The sequence below is a fragment of the Lytechinus variegatus genome, chromosome 5, assembly GCF_018143015.1.
Source record: "Lytechinus variegatus isolate NC3 chromosome 5, Lvar_3.0, whole genome shotgun sequence".
Lineage (NCBI taxonomy): Eukaryota > Metazoa > Echinodermata > Echinoidea > Temnopleuroida > Toxopneustidae > Lytechinus > Lytechinus variegatus.
Window position 1 is genome coordinate 7189174 of NC_054744.1, and position 20361 is coordinate 7209534.

General features: G+C 37.1%; 1 protein-coding gene across 1 annotated transcript in view; it reads right to left on the minus strand.

The window, feature by feature from the left end:
• Window positions 1–334: 334 nt before the first annotated feature.
• Window positions 335–20361, minus strand: part of LOC121415172 (elongation factor-like GTPase 1) — a 38152-nt gene continuing 18125 nt past the window's right edge. Inside the window, exons 13-19 of the mRNA XM_041608318.1 lie at window positions 19321–19487; window positions 18808–18946; window positions 17311–17442; window positions 5826–5973; window positions 3009–4222; window positions 1572–1756; window positions 335–592 (exon numbers count right to left, since the gene is read on the minus strand). Of these exons, the coding sequence (XP_041464252.1) occupies window positions 404–592; window positions 1572–1756; window positions 3009–4222; window positions 5826–5973; window positions 17311–17442; window positions 18808–18946; window positions 19321–19487 (2174 nt within the window). The 3' untranslated portion in view covers window positions 335–403. The remainder of the gene's footprint in view (window positions 593–1571; window positions 1757–3008; window positions 4223–5825; window positions 5974–17310; window positions 17443–18807; window positions 18947–19320; window positions 19488–20361) is intronic.

The following is a 20361-nucleotide window of genomic DNA, read 5'->3' on the forward strand; positions in this document are numbered from 1 at the left end:
AGAAAAAAGGAAGGTGGTGACTTCACCTTTTACGTTCTGACCTAAAAATCAATAGGCTTCCTGGGATTTCTTTGATTGTGACTATAGAATATATTTCTCATAAACCATGTTCTAAAATTAGATCTACCTCTAGTTGTTTGATGATTCTCATGTCTAACACTAGGTGATTTTTGGCTTGGTGGTGGTGGTGTTAGAAGCATGATTCAGATTGCCTTTCTCAACTCAAACACCCAATCTGAGCTTTAAAAAATGGTCAAAATCACATTCCGATACCTCTACACCGAATGAGACTCATCCTAAAACCACTGCTTTTCATATTGGTGCTGTGCTGGTGCAAATGACTCACATAGTCGTATAAAACACCATTTTCTTTCCAGCCACCAACAGAAAACATGAAATCCCATCATTTATTCTTGCTCAGTGTTCGCTGTTTTTCGGCATGTTCGACGATCTTCTCTTCCACGCGCAGCCCCTTTCGTCTGCGAACGCCGTTCATGTACTTCTTGGCCTGGTTCTCGTAGTCGGCTTTCTCTCCGAAGTGAAGGAGCTCTTCCTCTGTGGATGGCTCCCAGTATGGATCACTCGGTACCACCTGTGAGTGAGGTCACAGAAAGTTCAAATGTCATACTTAAATTGTAGGTAGGGTCAGTCATTAAAGTACTGTATTTTACCCGCGACATGGACATCACAAACTCAACTTCAGAAAGCACTTTTTTTCATTGAATTTATTTTTTTTACAGAATTTTTTTTATCTTTTCGCCCGTCCTGCTATTTTGGCACAGCACTTGTGCTACACACACAACTTTTTATTGCTAAGGAGACTCTACGACAATCGACCTGAACATGGAAACAAATTTATTGTTCGACTTTCCAGGTCCATTTGCTTTGTCCTCGGATAAAAAACGATAAAAGCGTACCCACACACATACTCAAGAATTGAATATGATTTGAGAAATGTTACATACATTCAGAAATAACCTGTTAAAAATACATATGAATAAGCTCATGACAGTGAATAATATTGTTTGAGTAGTTTTTCACTCTTTTGGAATGTGCCTCGTGTCCGAGCTTGAAGCGGTAATGCTAGGGGAAATAAGTTTCGGCTTCATAAATGCTGCCAAATTCAAATTTAAATTCAAATTCAATTCGGTTTTATTAAACAATACTCATCAAAAAGTCAGAAGACTAACAATGTGAGTTTACATTTAAAACATACATAACAAAGAAATAAATAAATACATATCATGCAGTGACCATTAAAGAAGAAGAAAATAAACATTATGTTTAAAATGCAATAATAGTATAAAAAGAAATAGAATGAGCAGACAAATGTCCTAAATGTTTCATTTGTCTTTGTAAAAAAAAAAAATCAATTAAGAAATGATGACAGTGGCAATTACGATTAGAAACTTGGGATTATGGGTGGAAATATCTCAACAGTATACAAATTTCACAGGAGTATAAATATGTCATGGCTATTTCCTTCTATGAATTATATTTAGGGTAAACAATGCAAATTCTTGTCCTTTTTGTCCAATAATGACCTACATGGAGGTCATAACATAACCTACCTCCCAATGGCTGAAGAAAAGTTGTGGACTTGCTAGACCGCTGGTCTTCTTCCGAATATCCTCTGCAAAGCCAAAGCTCTCAGCAACGGGAAGCACTGCCACAATCTCAAAGACATCAGAACCCTCTCTCATCTCCTCCTGCAGGATGCGACCATTTCGCTTGGACAACACACCGTACATCCGACCTGTCCAAGGAAAAAAATTTGAGTCTTTAATAAATTTCTAACATAAACTAGACAAAGAAAGAAGTATATGACATTGTTGTTATTATTTCTATCATTTCTTGTGAAAATGTGATGACAAGTACTCAAATAAATTTGATAATCGTAATAAAAAAAGGGATGAGTAAAATAAAGGAATAATATTAAAATGTGTTTTACTGAATTATATTTTCTTGATTTTACAGGGACTACTTATGACTGAATAAAGCAAAGTTATCAATTTCAAAAACATGAAAGCATCAACAATTACTTTACTGGGCTACCCATGATCGTGGCCATCGACCGCAGCATCGGGATGAAAATCGACAAGCACGTCACCTGCCACATACTCTACAAATTGCATTGATATTTGTGAAAACTTGTCATTTGATTGATTAAAGGTAAATGCCAGTTTTGGTAACGATATCAAAATGAGTTCGTACAGAATCTAATGAAATGACCACCAAAGTGTCTGTTTGTATAAATAAAGAATATGAGCCAAAGGATTCTGGAAGAAATTGTGTAATTGATGAGAAATTAGCAAATAAGCACAGGATTCGGGTCGAGCGTCGGCAAGACATTCAAAGCAATAATAATACACTGTCCCACTTGTGCTTATCTGTGTTTGTGATCTTCAGTGTGGATATTTTTCAGCGTAGATTTCAAGATTTCACAAAGTTTAGTTTATGTAACTGTACCAGATCTAGATCCTCGATGATATACTGACATTAAGCCTTGTTTTACAGACTTTCTCATGAAATCAGTGTTTACTGCAACTACTAGAATTTCTCTTTAAGCGAATTTTGGTCTTTTTGGTCTAAATCACACAATAATGCTCCATATGTAGCAATTTTGGTCTGAATACTCTTTGTAGTGTTTTCAGCAAATGTACCTCAAAAAAATTATCGAAATCTAAACTTATACCTGTTGTATTTTTTTTACAATATCTTATGTATTGCTTGGGTTTTCGACCATTGGTTTCCAATTTTTTCCAGAGAAATTTGTTGATGACACAGTTGCAATCTAGATAGCATGAAATTAATTAATTCGAAGGTGTAATTGCAAAAATATTCATACATTTATGATAATGCAATGAGCACCTTGCAAAAGGACGCAACTGTTGCAGTGGGATTTGAACCCGAACCTTGTGGTTCAAAGTCCAGAGACTTGTCCTCTGTGCCACAACACCTTACTGCTTTTATCAAGCAAAGTCATTATCAGGGTGGGTTTGCCTTACCTAGCACCTCGGCTGTGGCTTGGATGTCACACTTGTACATGGCTGCCATCAGTCTCTGGGGCTGCGTCTGGAAGGCTACGCGACACCCTTCCTTGATGGTAGAGATCACCTGCCCCGAGAGGGGGCCATATACCACCTGTTGTTGCGGCTGGTGGTAGGGGTGCAAACCCCGGGTGGGGCTATGCGGTAAGGGGGAGCCAAATAGGGGTGGAGAGCCTAGAGGTGGAGATGAGAGGATCGGCGATGAGAGGGGGGAGTGGATTGTCAAGGATCCGATCTTTGGCTCTTGGGGGTTGTTCATATTTTCTGTAGAAGTCCCTTGGGGTATGGATATAGTTCTAGGCTGGGAGGTCACTTTACTACTAATATTGCACTGCGTCATGTTGCTGTCATCTAAATGAGATTCTGTTATTCTGTCATTCTCTGTGGCGTCACACACACTTTGTTCTAAGGACACTACACTGAGGTCAGATTTTTTTTTAGTCCGAAGATTAGTGTTGTCTGCGAGACCTTTGCTCATCAAGGTCTTGTCCATTTCCCACTTCTCTATAACAAAGCACACTCCCATCATAGGTTCCTCACAGATCGGCCCCGCAAGGGTCGCCAGCTGGAAACCGCTCACAACGCTGTTATCAAACTCCCTCAGGACACCTTCCTCCTGAGTGCCACCCTCTTCCAAGCAGTCCCACATGGACAGCCTCCTGTAGTCTTCGATCTTGTTCACCAGAATGTTCGGACCGCATCGGCGTGGTCCAAACGCCCATATCCCATCCAGGCACCCCCTCCACTTCTTCCCAGCTGCATCGAAAGCTTCCTCCAGTTTGGATCTGAGATCCTGCAAACTAGCTATCACTGTGGGAGACAGACCTATGCTTCCTGCTTGATCATTCGCCTTCCCTGATAAAACCGATGAAACATAATGGTCCAGTAACCTGATCAACTCCGTGCTCTCCTCAAGTAAACTTGTCACCGCTTCTGGAAGAGGGACTGCCCTGATGCGAAAGGTGCATGCATCATTGGAGGTCTTGATCTCCACCAGACCATTCTTCAATATCCTGAGGTCATCATCATCGATGTTCATAGAACGCACCTCTCTATGTACCTGGTTGATGTCGTCTATAACCTCGTTCACCATGTCAATCTTGGGACGCGGGATGATGGTCTCACGGAATGGAATGATTGGAGGGGAAACATCAATCTCTACTTTGGCAAACCTATAAAAATAAGACAAGCAAAAGAGGAAAGCTTAGTTAAAAAAGATTCTCATTTCATAAATATTATCTTAAAGAACTCCACTTGTTGAAGGAGCAGTCATGCATTCATTGATAGGCCCATATTCTGATGTTGGGTTTACCTTAGACCTTAGTCTAACTCTGTACTAATAATATAACATGCATAACATAACATGTCAAAATCTTTACTAACATGATATGTTTATGTTCACTGAGCTCTTTCATTGACAGAGAAGGCTGATTAATTATTATTCTCAGACAGTTATTAATGACCTGACCTGACTGAGATTTTAGCTGATATGGTGTAGAGGTGTTATGGCTCAGTGGATAAGTCTCTGGACTTTAAACCACAAGGTCCAGGGTTCAAATCCCACTGCAGCACTCACGTCCTTTTTCAAGGCATTTATCTACATTTGCCACTCTTTCACCCAGGTGTAGTAAATGGGTACCCGGTATGAAGGAATTCCTTGGATGCTCGAGCATCCGATTAGGGTAGCCGTGCTAAAGCAGGGGTAATAGTATGCAGCACTTAGAAACATTTGTATCAAGCGCTACATGTATATAGATGTTGAAAATCATTATTACTATAAGAGTAAGATATGAGCTGATAAATCAAACCTTAAAGGTCAAGTCCACCTCAGAAAAATGTTGATTTGAATCAATATAGAAAAATCAGACAAGCACAATGCTGAAGATTTCATCAAAATCGGATTTAAAATAAGTTATGACATTACAAAGTTTCGCTTATTTTTAACAAAATAGTTATATGAACGAGCCAGTTACATCCAAATGAGAGAGTCGATGATGTCACTCACTCACTATTTCTTTTTTTTTTTTTTTGAATTATACAATATTTCAATTTTTACGAATTTGACAATTAGGACCTCCTTGCCTGAAGCACAATGTTAAAATAATGGAATTCCACGTGTTCAGGGAGGAATGAAACTTCATTTCACATGACAATGACGAGAAAATCAAAATATTTCATATTTCAAACAATAAAAAACAAAAGAAATAGTGAGTGAATGACATCATCATCTCTCTCATTTGGATTTAGCTGGCTCGTTCATATAACTGCTTTTGTGAAATGAAGCGAAACTTTGAAATGTCATAACTTTCTTATTTTACATCCGATTTTGATGAAATTTTCAGTGTTATGCTTGTTGAATTTTTCTCTTTTTATTCAAATCAAGTTTTTGTTGGGGTGGACTTGTCCTTTAAATATCAAAGATTTATCTCACTATTAGTTATCCAAAGTTTAACCACAACTTTAGATCAGAGTTTGACTTAAACCCGACTTCAGAATACAGACCATAAGAGTTGTGTGTAACTATACAAACAGCTTGTTGAAACACCACCCTTGGGACCATTTCATCAACCTTTTTCATACCACAGATCTGGCAACTTTCCTTGATTCTGATTGGCCAAGAAGTGCAGTTCCTATGGTAACTGTGAGATAAAACATCTGACAAATCCTTCATGAACCCTATCCACAGGTCACAGCCATACTTCCAACCAATCGCTTGATTAGGGTTCCCTTCAGCCATCTTATAAAAGACAATCAAGTTCAGGATCCTGAACCTACCTCTTCCTGAGGTCATCCAAGCATCTCTCTAGATGGACTTCCCCGGCGGCCACTATGACATGTTCCCCCGTCTCCTGTACATACACCTCCACGCACGGATCAGCCTGGTTTAACAGCTTCATGCCTTTCATCAATGCCTGCATATCAGCTAAAAAACAAATAAAACAAATAATACACAGTTTATTAGTTTAAAGTATGTACGTCCCGCCCTCTAGGTATGGGAGTGGGAGCTTCCTGAAATGACTTGTCACAGTTTTCTAGTTTATAGTGCTATCAAATTGGGTGATTTCAAGTTCAGGGTTGACCTTTTGGTGTTGGTGTTAGGTCAATTTTTACAGGAGTATAAACCAAACATAAAATGAACATGGTCCTGAAAAGCCACTCACTAGTTGCCGAGATGTCAATAGTGTGATCTGGATCAGTTTTACAAACTCAGAATCGGTTTTGGAGCTAAGAGAAGCAATCCAAATTCCAACACCAACACCAATGCCAAGACCGGACTTGAAATCACCCACTATCATGGCTTGAGTAGTTCATGGAGTGAATTAAAATGATTAAGATCAGTATGCTCGATCTGTATTGAAAATCATAAGATCAGTATGCTCGATCTGTAATGAAAATCATATGATCATAAGTCAGAATTTTTTTTTCTGACTTATGATCTTACGATTTTCATTACAGATCGAGCATACTGATCTTATGATTTTTATTACAGATCGAGCATACTGATCTTAAAAAAATAGGAGTAATGCCGAAGGTTTGTTAACAAATTATAATTTCCTCCTATAAAAAAGCCTCTTCATTTTATTTACTACCTGTTGTCCACGGCGGACGGCATTTGAATATTAATGAGTAAGAAAGAGGATCGAGGGTATTTGAATTCCAGTTCATCGAGGCTTAGCCATGAACCAGAATAGCCTGGTGGTTGAGTCGCTGCCTGGAAAAGCAGTAGATGGCATGTTCGAATCCCACTGGTTCCAATTTTTTTTGACTGAGTATACTGATCTCATGATTTTCATTACAGATCGATCATACTGATCTTAAACAAATAGGAGTATTGCAGAAGGTTTGTTAACAAATTATAATTTCCTCCTATAAAAAGCCTCTTAATTTACTGAAGAAAATATGAATAAGAAAAATTGGGGATCTACAAAAAAAATTTGATGATTTTACAAAACTACCACGTTCTTGCATTCTGTTGCTGCAGCAACAAAAATCTCACATCTCGAAAAGTCAAATATTTAAAAACAAGTGGCGCACGTCTGACTGTCTCGCCTGCATTAGGGATTCAACATAGAAGCAGTTCTGACTTTGATAACGAATACAGAATTATCATTTGCAAAAACCACCATTCATACATGTATGAAGATAAAATACTATGTTCGTTGACCCTAAATGACCTTGATTGTATGACCAAAGACTTGCGTAAGACGATCAGTGATACTTGTGTAACAGGCCAAAAAGAACTTTTTAATGGAAATTCATATTTCATAACTCTTGATTATGTGTCTGTAAGTTATACATGCCTTCACAGGAAGTGCACAGGAGGTAGAAGAAAGTAGAAATGATTAACAATCTTCATGCTTTTCAAGAAGTATGATTCACACCCTTTGAGTATTGAGTGATGCTCAATGGTCTTTGGGGTCAAAACATCAAATTGGAGGGTCTATGGTATGACGTAGGTAAATGGTCAACACTGTGAACAGAGAGTGATAACTGCATAAAAGGGGAGAGAGGATTTTTCTTCAATTCACTCCTGCACTGCACCCCATTCATGGGGCAGGCAGAGAGGCTTCTTCATTTTCGGGTCAGAATTATAGGTAAATGTATTTGACACAACTTTCGTGTAAGATGCGGGTGAGGCTATCACCAGAGGAAAGGGTCCTCTAGGCCAGACTGCCAGGGTTTTCACATGTACTCCGAGATTTTGGAATCATCTATCATTGGTTGTATATAATAAGTCATCGATTAATAAACGAAAAGAAACAAGGAATAGTGTCATGTGTCATCTCTCTGCATCAGTTTCCGCATAATCTACGTTGATTGACCCTGACCTTTGACCTTGGTCATGTGACCTGAAACTCACAAAGGATGTTCAGTGATACTTGATTACTCTTATGTCCAAGTTTCATGAAGCAGATCACTAAACTTTTAAAGTTATGATGGAAATCAACAAATACCACCAACATGGCCAAAGTTCATTCACCCTAAATGACCTTTGACATTGGTCATGTGACCTGAAACTCAGGCAGGATTTCCAGTAATACTTGATTACCCTTATGTCCAATTTTAATGAACTTTTTAAGTTATGATGACATAGTTTAGGAGCCAGGGGGCTTTATTCAGAATTTTTGGTGGGGAAGGTTTGACAAGCTTATCCGGGGTAAAATTGTGCGCTGATTCCAAAAATGCCACTCTTATTGACCGTACTCACGCCATTTTGGTCATTTTGGCCAAATTTTGGCCAAAAATGACCATTTTGACCACTCTTTGGAAAATGGTCCCTTAACAGACTGCTTTTGTAGCCACATGCAATTAAAAGGGTTTATCTTAAGTAGAAATGCACACATATTCCAGATAAAGTGCTTTCATTTGCCAAAATCACAATAGCAGTGGTCATTTTGGCCATAATTGACATTTTTCATGATTTTTTGGCCGAAATGTGTTACAAATATTGATCAGAGCTTCGACTGGATGTTTTTAGAAATCCACATTTATTTTCAAAATGTGCGCTGGATCATAACCATCAACCTCATGTAATTTATTCCATCAGTTTTTACCTATGAGGGTCATTTTGGGTACTTTAGACATAACTGACCATTCGCGCAATTTGCATTATTAACCCTTCAAATAGGCAGGAAATTGAGGTCTTCAGCATGTTTTTTCTTATTCCCTTATAAAATGAGAATGCATTTAAATGTCCTTCATGTGTAAAATTTTATGCTGATTCCAAATATATCAGTCTAAATGACCCTATTTAACAGTTTAAGGTCATTTTGGCCACTTATGACCCTTAAAATGACCAATGACATCAGTTCAATTTATCCAAAAATACTTTGAATGTTACCAGAATCGTTACAAGGGCATACTGTGACACCTAACATTGGTGTATTAATCCTTGAAATTGAACATCTCAAAAGTATTTTGACCTAATGCAGTTTATTCCATCAGTTTTGACCTATGAGGGTTACTTGGCGTACTTTAGCCACAACTGACCATTCACGCAGTTTTGCATATAATAAACTGCACATAAAATGGCCAATAACATCAGTTCAATTTATCCAGAAATATTTCGAATGTTACCAGAATCTTAACAAGGGTGTGCTGTAATACCCAACACTGGTGAATGAATCCTTAAAATTGAGCATCCCCAAAGTTGACTACCTTGGTCATTTTGGCCACCTTGACCCCCCGGCCAGCCCTGCTCATTGTGTATGTTAATTCAGGTGATATCGAACATGGTGAGGAGAAATTTTGGATTGCGTTAATATTAGCATCAATTATTGTTAAATGGGGAAGTTTGAAAGCTTCTTGGTGGAAATCAATGAAATTATTCCACACAGACCATAACTATTGGACCCTGTGGTCATTTTGACCACGTTTCCCTCAATATTGACCAGTGACCATGGACCCTAGGAATCTCCAATTAGTGGAGAGATCAGCTAAGAGAGAGACCTTGCATTCTTTGATGAGTCAAAAAGGGCTCAAATGCTGGTCAGTATCATTATCAGCATGAGTTACCAATAATCGGTGAAGAGTGTCATAATTATGATACAATCCTTTACATCGTGCATACATAAGGTTGTTTGACCATGGCACTGTGGTCATTTACATAATTTTAGCCACCATGACCACACAGTAAATGTTTGTGGAAACCTCACATATATGGGGCAGTAAATTCAGGAATGAGACGCTTTAGCATCATTTACATGTTATTTTAAGACACTTTTCTAGATTAATGTAGATTAATGATTCCAAATATATTAGTCTTAATGACCATTTATGAGCTAGTGGTCATTTTGGTCGCTTTTGGTCCCGACAATGACCAATCACATTTGCATGTATCAAAGAGGATTCAAATGTTGTTGTCGCTCCGTATTGTTAATAAGATGTATTTTATCAATTATTGATTTCAATATGATATGACTAATAGCACATTATCAAAATTTTGAAACCAATTTGGCCATTTTGACTATCTATTGCATTCAATCCCTTTCGATTGGAAATATTAAAAGCTCACCTTGAGTAAAAAAAATTGTGCCAAATACCTCACCATTTGGTCATTGTGTGGTCATTGAGTAGCCATAACATCATTCCCTCATTTTTTATTTAAATTATACAGATAACTATATTCTAGAGGAAGGCACTAATCCTGAACTCAAAGGTGCGTCATTACAAAGCTATTGGTCAAAGTGGATTTCACGAATAGATTTAACCATGGTGCATTTTTATTACCTTTGCCATTTTGTGTAATGTTTCACAAACCTCACATTGGCATGATTGGTGAAGTTGAAAGTGGAAAACTTGCCCTAAATTGTTAAAGAGTGACCTAAATTCGGCACAGAGAATAATTTCATATAGAGAATGTATTTTTTTACCCAGTACGTCTTCAAAAGAATTAAGGATAAGTTTGCTGCTCACCAATCATGCCAATGTGAGCTTTGTGAATCACTGTACAAGAAGAAACAAAGATTGTAAAAATGAATGATAGTTAAAACTCTTTGTGAACTTCACTGTGACCTATTTTGCTTTGTAATGATTCTCAGTACAATTTGACTTTAAAGAAGGAAAATAATTCTGGCTATTTAGGAACATACAGTGATCAAAGGGGCCACAGTAGACAGTCACATGGTATTTGGCACAATTTTTACTCAAGGTGAGCCTTTAATATTTCCCATGAAAAGGGATTACGCATTTCATCATGTTCATAGACCTACAGTTGCTGCTAAGTCAATTTTATTTCAAAATTCACACATTGGATAAACGGTCAAAGTGGCCAAAGTGGTCACATTTTGATTATGTACTATTAGTAATATCATATTGAATTAAATAATTTGTCATTTATTATGACTGATACAACAAATCTTACAAAAATATAGAGCAAGAACATTGGAATACTTTTGATACATGTAATTGTCATTGCTAATTATAGGGACCAAAATGACCACTAAGTAGTCATTAAGACTGATATATTCTAAATCATTGTATTAATCTGGTGCAGAAAGTTTTTGTAATATGTCTTATCTAACATCATTCTTGAATTCGTTTCCATGAATTACAAAATGGTTAATGTGCATAAAATCATGAAAATTACCAAAGTGCATGGTCAAACAACCTTATGTGTACTTGATGTAAAGGTTTTTATCACATTAATTAAACTCTTGATTATTGGTGTAGTAGCTCAAGCTGAAAATAATATTAAGCAACATTTGAGCTCTTTTTAAATCAAATAATGTGTGGTGACGAGAAATTATTGAGGAAAGGTGATCAAAATTACCACAAAGTCCAATAGTTCGGCCAATAACACTGATTTATATGAAATCCTTGCATTGATTTTCACCCCAAAGCTTTCAAACTTTTCCAATTTAACAATAATTGATGCTAATATTAACACAATCCTGAATTGTCTCCTCACTATGTTCACTATAGGCTAATTTAGTATACACATTGGGCAGGGGACAATCTGGCCAAAATGACCAAGGTTGTCAAAAATATTTTTGGGACACTCAATTTAAATGATTATACACCAGTGTTAGGTGTCACAGCACACCCTTGTAACGATTATAGTAACATTCAAAGTACTTTTGGATAAATTGAAGTATTGAACAGATGGTATTGGTCATTTGGGGCCAAAAAGTGGCCGAAATGACCATAATCTGTTAAATGGGGTCATTATTAATGACATATTGGGAATCAGCTTGAAATTCTACACAAGAACGACATATGCATCATTCCCATTTTATAAAGGAGGAAGATAAAGCACACTGAAGACCTCAAATTCCTGCCGATTTGCACAGTTATTATGCAAAATTGCACGAATGGTCAGTTACCCAAAATGGTCAAAAGTCAAAACTAATGATATAAATTACATGAGGTCAAAATACTTTTGAAATGTTCATTTTAAAGGATTAATACACCAATGTTTGATGTCACAGCACATCCTGGTAACGATTCTGGTAACATTGAGGTATTTTGGATAAATTGAACTGATGTTATTGGTCATTTTTATGGCCATAAGTGGCCAAAATGACCATTAGGTGTTCAATAGGGTCATTAAGACTGATATATTTAGAATCAGCATAATATTCTATACAAGATGGACATTTAAATGTATTCCCATTTTATAAGGGAAGAAGATAAAACACACTGATAACCTCAAATTCCTGCCTATGTGCGAATGGTCAGTTATGTCTAAAGTACCCAAAATGACCCTCATAGGTCAAAACTGATGGAATGAGGTCAAAATAATTTTGAGATGTTCAATTTAAAGGATTAACACACCCCAATGTTAGGTGTCGCAACACACCCTTGTAACGATTCTGGTAACGTTCGAAGTATTTGGGGGTAAAATGATCTAATGTCATTGGTCATTTTTAGGGCCATAAGTGGCCAAAATAACCATAAGCTATTGAATAGGGTCAATAAGACTGATATATTTGGAATCTGCATAAAATTCTACACAAGATGGATTTTTGAACGCATTTGCATTTTATATTGGGAAGAAGATAAAACACGCTATGAGACCTCAAATTCCTGCCTACATGTATATGTGCACTTTATTATGCAAAACTTCGTAAAGGGTCAGTTATGTATAAAGTACCCCAAATGACCCTCATAGGTCAAAACTGATGGAATAAATTACACAAGGTCAAAATACTTTGTGAGATGTTCAATTTAAAGGATTAACACACCAATGTTAGGTGTCGCAGCACACCTTGTAATGGTTCTGGTAACGTTCGAAGTATTTGGGGGTAAAATGAACTGATGTCATTGGCCATTTTAAGGGCCATAAGTGGTCAAAATTACCACAAGCTATTAAATAGGGTTATTATGAATGATATATTTGGAATCGGCATAAATTTTACACTTGAAGGACATTTAAATGCAATCTCATTTTATCAGGGAAGAAGAAAAAACATGCTGAAGACCTCAATTTCCTGCCTATTTGAACAGTTAATAATGCAAATTGCGCGAATTTACTGCCCCATATATGTGAGGTTTCCATAAACATTTACTGTGTGTTCATGGTGGCTAAAATCATGTAAATGACCACAGTGCCATGGTCAAACAACCTTATGTATGCACGATGTAAAGGATTTTATCACAATTATGACACTCTTCACCGATTATTGGTAGCTCATGCTGATAATGATACTGACCAGCATTTGAGCCCTTTTTGACTCATCAAAGCATGCAAGGTCTCTCTCTTAGCTGATCTCTCCACTAATTGGAGATTCCTAGGGTCCATGGTCACTGGTCAATATTGAGGGAAACGTGGTCAAAATGACCACAGGGTCCAATAGTTATGGTCTGTGTGGAATAATTTCATTGATTTCCACCAAGAAGCTTTCAAACTTCCCCATTTAACAATAATTGATGCTAATATTAACGCAATCCAAAATTTCTCCTCACCATGTTCGATATCACCTGAATTAACATACACAATGAGCAGGGCTGGCCGGGGGGGTCAAGGTGGCCAAAATGACCAAGGTAGTCAACTTTGGGGATGCTCAATTTTAAGGATTCATTCACCAGTGTTGGGTATTACAGCACACCCTTGTTAAGATTCTGGTAACATTCGAAGTATTTCTGGATAAATTGAACTGATGTTATTGGCCATTTTATGTGCAGTTTATTATATGCAAAACTGCGTGAATGGTCAGTTGTGGCTAAAGTACGCCAAGTAACCCTCATAGGTCAAAACTGATGGAATAAACTGCATTAGGTCAAAATACTTTTGAGATGTTCAATTTCAAGGATTAATACACCAATGTTAGGTGTCACAGTATGCCCTTGTAACGATTCTGGTAACATTCAAAGTATTTTTGGATAAATTGAACTGATGTCATTGGTCATTTTAAGGGTCATAAGTGGCCAAAATGACCTTAAACTGTTAAATAGGGTCATTTAGACTGATATATTTGGAATCAGCATAAAATTTTACACATGAAGGACATTTAAATGCATTCTCATTTTATAAGGGAATAAGAAAAAACATGCTGAAGACCTCAATTTCCTGCCTATTTGAAGGGTTAATAATGCAAATTGCGCGAATGGTCAGTTATGTCTAAAGTACCCAAAATGACCCTCATAGGTAAAAACTGATGGAATAAATTACATGAGGTTGATGGTTATGATCCAGCGCACATTTTGAAAATAAATGTGGATTTCTAAAAACATCCAGTCGAAGCTCTGATCAATATTTGTAACACATTTCGGCCAAAAAATCATGAAAATTGTCATTTTTGGCCAAATTATGGCCAAAATGACCACTGCTATTGTGATTTTGGCAAATGAAAGCACTTTATCTGGAATCTGTGTGCATTTTTACTTAAGATAGACCCTTTTAATTGCATGTGGCTACAAAAGCAGTCTGTTAAGGGACCATTTTCCAAAGAGTGGTCAAAATGGTCATTTTTGGCCAAAATGACCAAAATGGCGTGAGTACGGTCAATAAGAGTGGCATTTTTGGAATCAGCGCACAATTTTACCCCGGATAAGCTTGTCAAACCTTCCCCACCAAAAATTCTGAATAAAGCCCCCTGGCTCCTAGACTAACAGTGATCTACCGCGTAATTATGAGACTTTCGAAGAGCATTACAGTGTTTGCGAGGATGAAATTACACGAGGATGAAATATCAACCTCACCACCAATCTATGGCTCAAGCAGAACAGCTGTTACAGAAAGAACCTGATCTCCAAGACAACTGGGATGAAATTGCTCCAAATAGTGCACATCTTGATGCTGACAATCATGATGAATATGCCGGTAAATCCAGTCAAGCACCAGCACAAGAACAGTATGAAATCTCACAGGATCTCAGCATGGCTGTTACTACTGATGACATGAACCTCCGTCATGAGATGCCTGATGAACAGTACCGTGCTCAACTCCGATCTCTTAACCAGGAGCAGATCCAATGCCTTTACAGCATCTTCCACCAATCAAAGACATCGACCCATCCAGTCTATCACTTCCTCATTGGAGGAGCGGGAGTTGGGAAAAGCTATGTTGTAGAAGCTCTATACCAAATGGCCATCAGATACTACAACAGGAGAGTTGGTGAAGACTTCACCTCATCAAGAGTACTGCTCATGGCTCCGACAGGCAAAGAAGCACACCATATTCATGGTAATATGATACAACCGACATTGAAAATTCCTGCAAACCAGAAGTTGGAATATAATAAACTTAATTCCAGCACACTGAATACCTTGCAAAACCGAATTGGAGAAGTGAAACTGATCATCTTGGATAAAGTATCCATGATTGGCTTCAGGATGATCAATTTCATAAACCAGAGACTCATTGAGATCAAGAAATCTGGTAAGTAATTTGGAGGTCTCCATAGGAATGGTTGGGGATTTCTATCAGCTGAAGCCAGTCAAAGACTGGAAAATCTTTGTCAATCCAGACAATGGTTATGGCCCCCTTGCAACATCGTTCCAAGAACTGTTCTTGACAGAACTGAAGCAGATCACGAGGCAAAAGGAAAAAAAGAAGTTTGCTGAATTGTTGAACAGACTGAGGGAGGGAAACCAGACCTCAGAAGACATTGCCACTTTGGAGTCCAGGAACATTAATCCAGGTGAGGACCAGTATCTACATCACGCCACTCACCACTTCATCACCAATGCCGGGGTGGATGCCCATAATAACAAGGTGTTCAGCAATGCTCAAACAACAAAGCTGAATATAGAAGCTAAAGATTGTGTCATGGGAACTTTTAGTCCAGAAGTCAAGGAGAAAGTTCTTGCATCATTCCTAAAGAATAATCAATGTGCACATCAGCTATTACGTGTCATTAAAATTGGCGTAAGCCTTTTCGATGAACTGACAATAAATGTCAACACAGAGGATGGGCTTACTAATGGAATCACTTGTCAACTAATGATGGTTGCTACAACTGACAAGGACCAAATCCAAAGGCTTCAGGCATTCTCTGGGTCCAATTCCTGGACAACAAAACTGACATTCAGACAAGAACGGAGAACAAACATCATTATTATCACTGATGTTCTTTACGGTACACCATGTTCAGTGTTGTAGAAACAGTGGATAGAAGAAGAAAAAAGGAAATGGATAGGCGAGAAAGTGGTGATTTGAGAGTAGAGTATGAGAGTAGAGTATCCTTTCTTGAATGTAGTCCTGAAAAGGACTGTAAACCAGAAGAGATTGACGAGTTGAAAAAACAGCTTGAGTAGTAGGGCAGATGAGGAGATGCTGGCTTGAGTCGGCAAGTAGAGATGATGAGTAGAAGCAGTAGAGAGATTCGACATTTCGGGCAGGTTGAGTCTCCGCTGTGGTCAATACAATTCCTCACCAACATCAAGGATAAATTCAAGATAGTTTTTTTTTAAATGCCAACTCCCTCCACAGTCACCTGGTAGATGTCAAACAAGATGTGGATCTCATAACAGCTGATGTACTTGCCTACTTGTGAGACAAGATTCCAATCGTCCGATCTACCAGAACGGACATCACTTCAGGATTATGGTTAAGATTTGATGTTAATGATGCCGCCGCCGTCGAAAAAACGGCGCCTATAGTCTCGCTATGCTATGCAGGTTAGACAATCACCCTGCTTTGACAAACCACTGTAATTTATAACAGATACTCTCTTTCACATGACTACAGACCTGTGGGGTATTTATCATCTCTTTTCGATCTGCGGTAGACTGATTCACTGCCAAGGTTTTAATGACGATATCAATACAGATGTGTGTCATAATAGTGTCAAACAGGTGTTCTAAAAAGATTCACACGCAACAAATTTGCTCTTGCTTATCACAATATCTGGGATACAATTAAAATTTCAACTTGCATTTCAGGGTAACAGCAGATGATAAATGCATACAAGTTCGATTATAGGGTTTGATAAGCTCTGTTGATTCATACAATTTTTAAAGATATATCAACTAAATTTCTGAATTTGAGCCAGAAACACCTCTTTGCAAGAGAGACAAACAAAAACCTTTCGTGAAAGGCATTTGCAAGGTGATCAGGCAGGGGAATTAGAAAACTTCAAGGTATAGATCTAATAAATGAAAAACACTGTAACTCACATTGGCCATAGCTAGGGGACTCCAAGTAAAAGAAGAACAAAATAAACACACACACATGAGATGACCAATGTGTCTGGTGTGCTGTCATTCCACATCATAAATGATCTCCAGTAAACGTATACATGAAGATCCTAGATAGAATTTCCATAAAAAGCAGCATTTAAACCTATTTGTCCTATTCTTTAATTTATTTTCTTACATAAGTGTTTGGGTTCCACTGCTACTCTGACTATGGGTGGAGCTGCAAAGGTCATGTCTGTGAATGCCGGACAGGCAAGGCTGCTCGAAATGGTCGCTGACTTCAGCACTATCTCATCAAGGCCACCAATACCTAGGTAGGAATGAAAAAAGCAATCAATTTAAAGAATATATTTATGGGGAATAACACTTATGGAAAATGAATTGAGGAGATTATACATTGGCTTAGATACAAACCTACCAATCACTAAAATATTTGATATCTTACTTTAAACTTGTCTAAGTTGTCTTGTCTTGTTTTACTTTTAAGTTGTCTTGTAATTACGTTTCAATCACACTATATTGGATTGTTCTTATACATATCAATTTCAGTATGCTTTTTCTATATGAATTATTGTTTGTATATATATAATAATCTATATACATGTTTTTATTCTTGGGGTGTTTACATACAAGTCCAGGTCGGGGAGGATAGCCTGCGGGGTACAGTTATTTATTTAACTTTTTCCTTTTCCTAGCAACCTGGACTTGTTCTGTAAACATCCCTTTTCACTTTGTAATGGTATATTCTCCTGTAAATTGATCGTAATTTTTTTTTGTTGAAATGCCGAATAAAATAATAATAATAATAATAATAAACAGTTCCTTGCCGTAAAGTGACATAAACGATGTCAACATTTGCAGAGAAGTATTCAACAATGTTGATTTCATTTGTTTTTTTATTTGGTCAGTCATACTATAAATGAAACATCACAATATTCCTCAGGCAATGTCCACCCTAGCAGCAAGTTTATTTGTATAATTAGAGGAAATCAAATACGCAAACCCTGAAGAAAAAAACTTGGAGTACTAACACAGTGTTTTCAAGTTCCCAATATTTTATTTCAAATCATCTTCAGGATTTTATCATCTTTTATTTCAAACAATAATCTGGATATGATTTGAAATAAAAAGATTAATAAAAAATGAATTCAACATGAACAGTAAAAAAAAACTGAACAGCTGAAAACACTGCATGAATCCACTAATGAATCTATTAATTTCTTCTTCATATAAAAAGATGATAGTGGACATCAAAAAGTGCATTTTATGTAAATGATGATGTAATAGTTTTATATGTTTCACTTAGCATCCACCCCCCCCCCCCCCCCCCGGTAAAAGGTCTGCAATTGGCATGATATATCAATGAGAGAGATGACAGTGTCAAACATTCAGGGGCGGAAATCTCTCCCAAAAGGTGGGGGGGGGGACAAGGGTCTGGAAAATTTGACAAGCAAAATTTGGTATTGTGTCCCCCCTACTATTTCCGCCCATGCACACATTCATTAAATACTTTGCATTTTAGAAACAGGGGTACCCTTCACAGCACTTGTTAACCAAAAATAACAGATATCATTCAAAAATTTGCACTTGCTGAAGGATCTCAGAAGCTTAAATCAGTAGCTTGTAACCACCTGCAGACGACATGAAATACAGAATAAGGACAAGATTATCTTACCCAATATGTTTCCAGCAGGAACTTTCTCAAGGAGTTCTAATTCTCTACCCATCAAAAGATATAGACTATCAACTGTAAACTCTGCTATGTATCGACTGCACTCCATGTCTGGTGATAAACAGCATCCATGTTCTGATGTCTGAAACAAAAGCAATAATCAGAATGTGTCAAAAGGTTGAGTTTTGTTGAAATTATTTTTTTTCACAAACAAAAATCATCCCGTACAAACAAAAGGTTAATAATTTAACCTATTTCTAAGCTCATTACACATTACACATATACAGTGAAGATGCGAATGTATATATTGAGAATAAAAAAACAGAAACCCTAAACAAAACTGAGTCAATTTCTGATAATTTGGGCTTTTTTAGAACTTACTGCATATACCAAATGATATGTGCATTAAAAGTATTATTTTAATATCCAAGTGAGGGAGGTGCTTCCACAATCTAATCTCCAATCACTTTTGAAGAAATGTTGATAAAATACTGAAGGCAAATAGATAAGACCTACCTCAGCCAACGCCTTTTGAGGATCATGCCTCGGTCCAAGAACAAAGAGTTTCTGTCCTTTATGAATGGTCCCACTGAAGACCCGCCCAAATGCAAGGAACGTCTCTCCAGACTTCTTTTCCTCCTCGGCTTCTGGTTCCACTGTCAAGTCTGTTGATTCTACCATGTCTATTTAAAAAAAAACATGAACAAAAAGAATGAATAGGTAAATTGGAGTAATAATGATATTTGCCTTTTTTGAGGGGGGGGGGGGTGATTTCATGTTGAAGAAAAAATAGGAAAAATGTATTTCTTGTGTTTGTCACAATTGCATGTTTTATTCCTACATGATATCAAATTATTTAGTCTCCTAACAATTCAGTAATGTTATTCCATTGAAACAATGTTAAAATGGAGGCCAAATAATTACACACTTTCCACGGCTGCTCTTATCATTTTTAGTTTTAAAACAAAATAAATAATCTACTGCAAAAATGTAAGGCCGAATGGCAAAGAATCATAAGGTTCCCAAGTTTTGATAACTCAAAAATGAATTTATTGAATGCAATATTTTATCACCTGACTTCGCGCCGGCGCTCCTAAAAAAAATAAGGAGAGCAGAAAATCGTGCTCCTAAAAAAAAAAAAAAAATGCTAAAATTTCACATTTCAGATGTTTAAATCCATGAAATGGCCTTCTTTTTTTCCATACTTCCTTGAAATTACTTTTAGTTGAAAACTAAATTTTAATTTAAACTCGGTCAATATTGTAGTCCCATGTAGTCCCATATGTAGATTTTCATGGCAACACCATAGAAGTCTACATGTGGGACTACAATATTTACCGAGGTAAGTTCAAATCAGAGTCGGGAAAGAGGTGAATATTCTTCATTTTTCTGATAGTTTTCAACTAAATCAAAGTAATTTCAAGGAATTATGGAAGAAATAAGGCCATTTCATGGATTTAAAGATGTAAAATGTGAAATTTTAGCAATTTTTTTTCCTTTTTTTTAGCAGGAGCGCGTACGACATCTTGTAAACGTACGTGACCCAGGCCTAGTTTC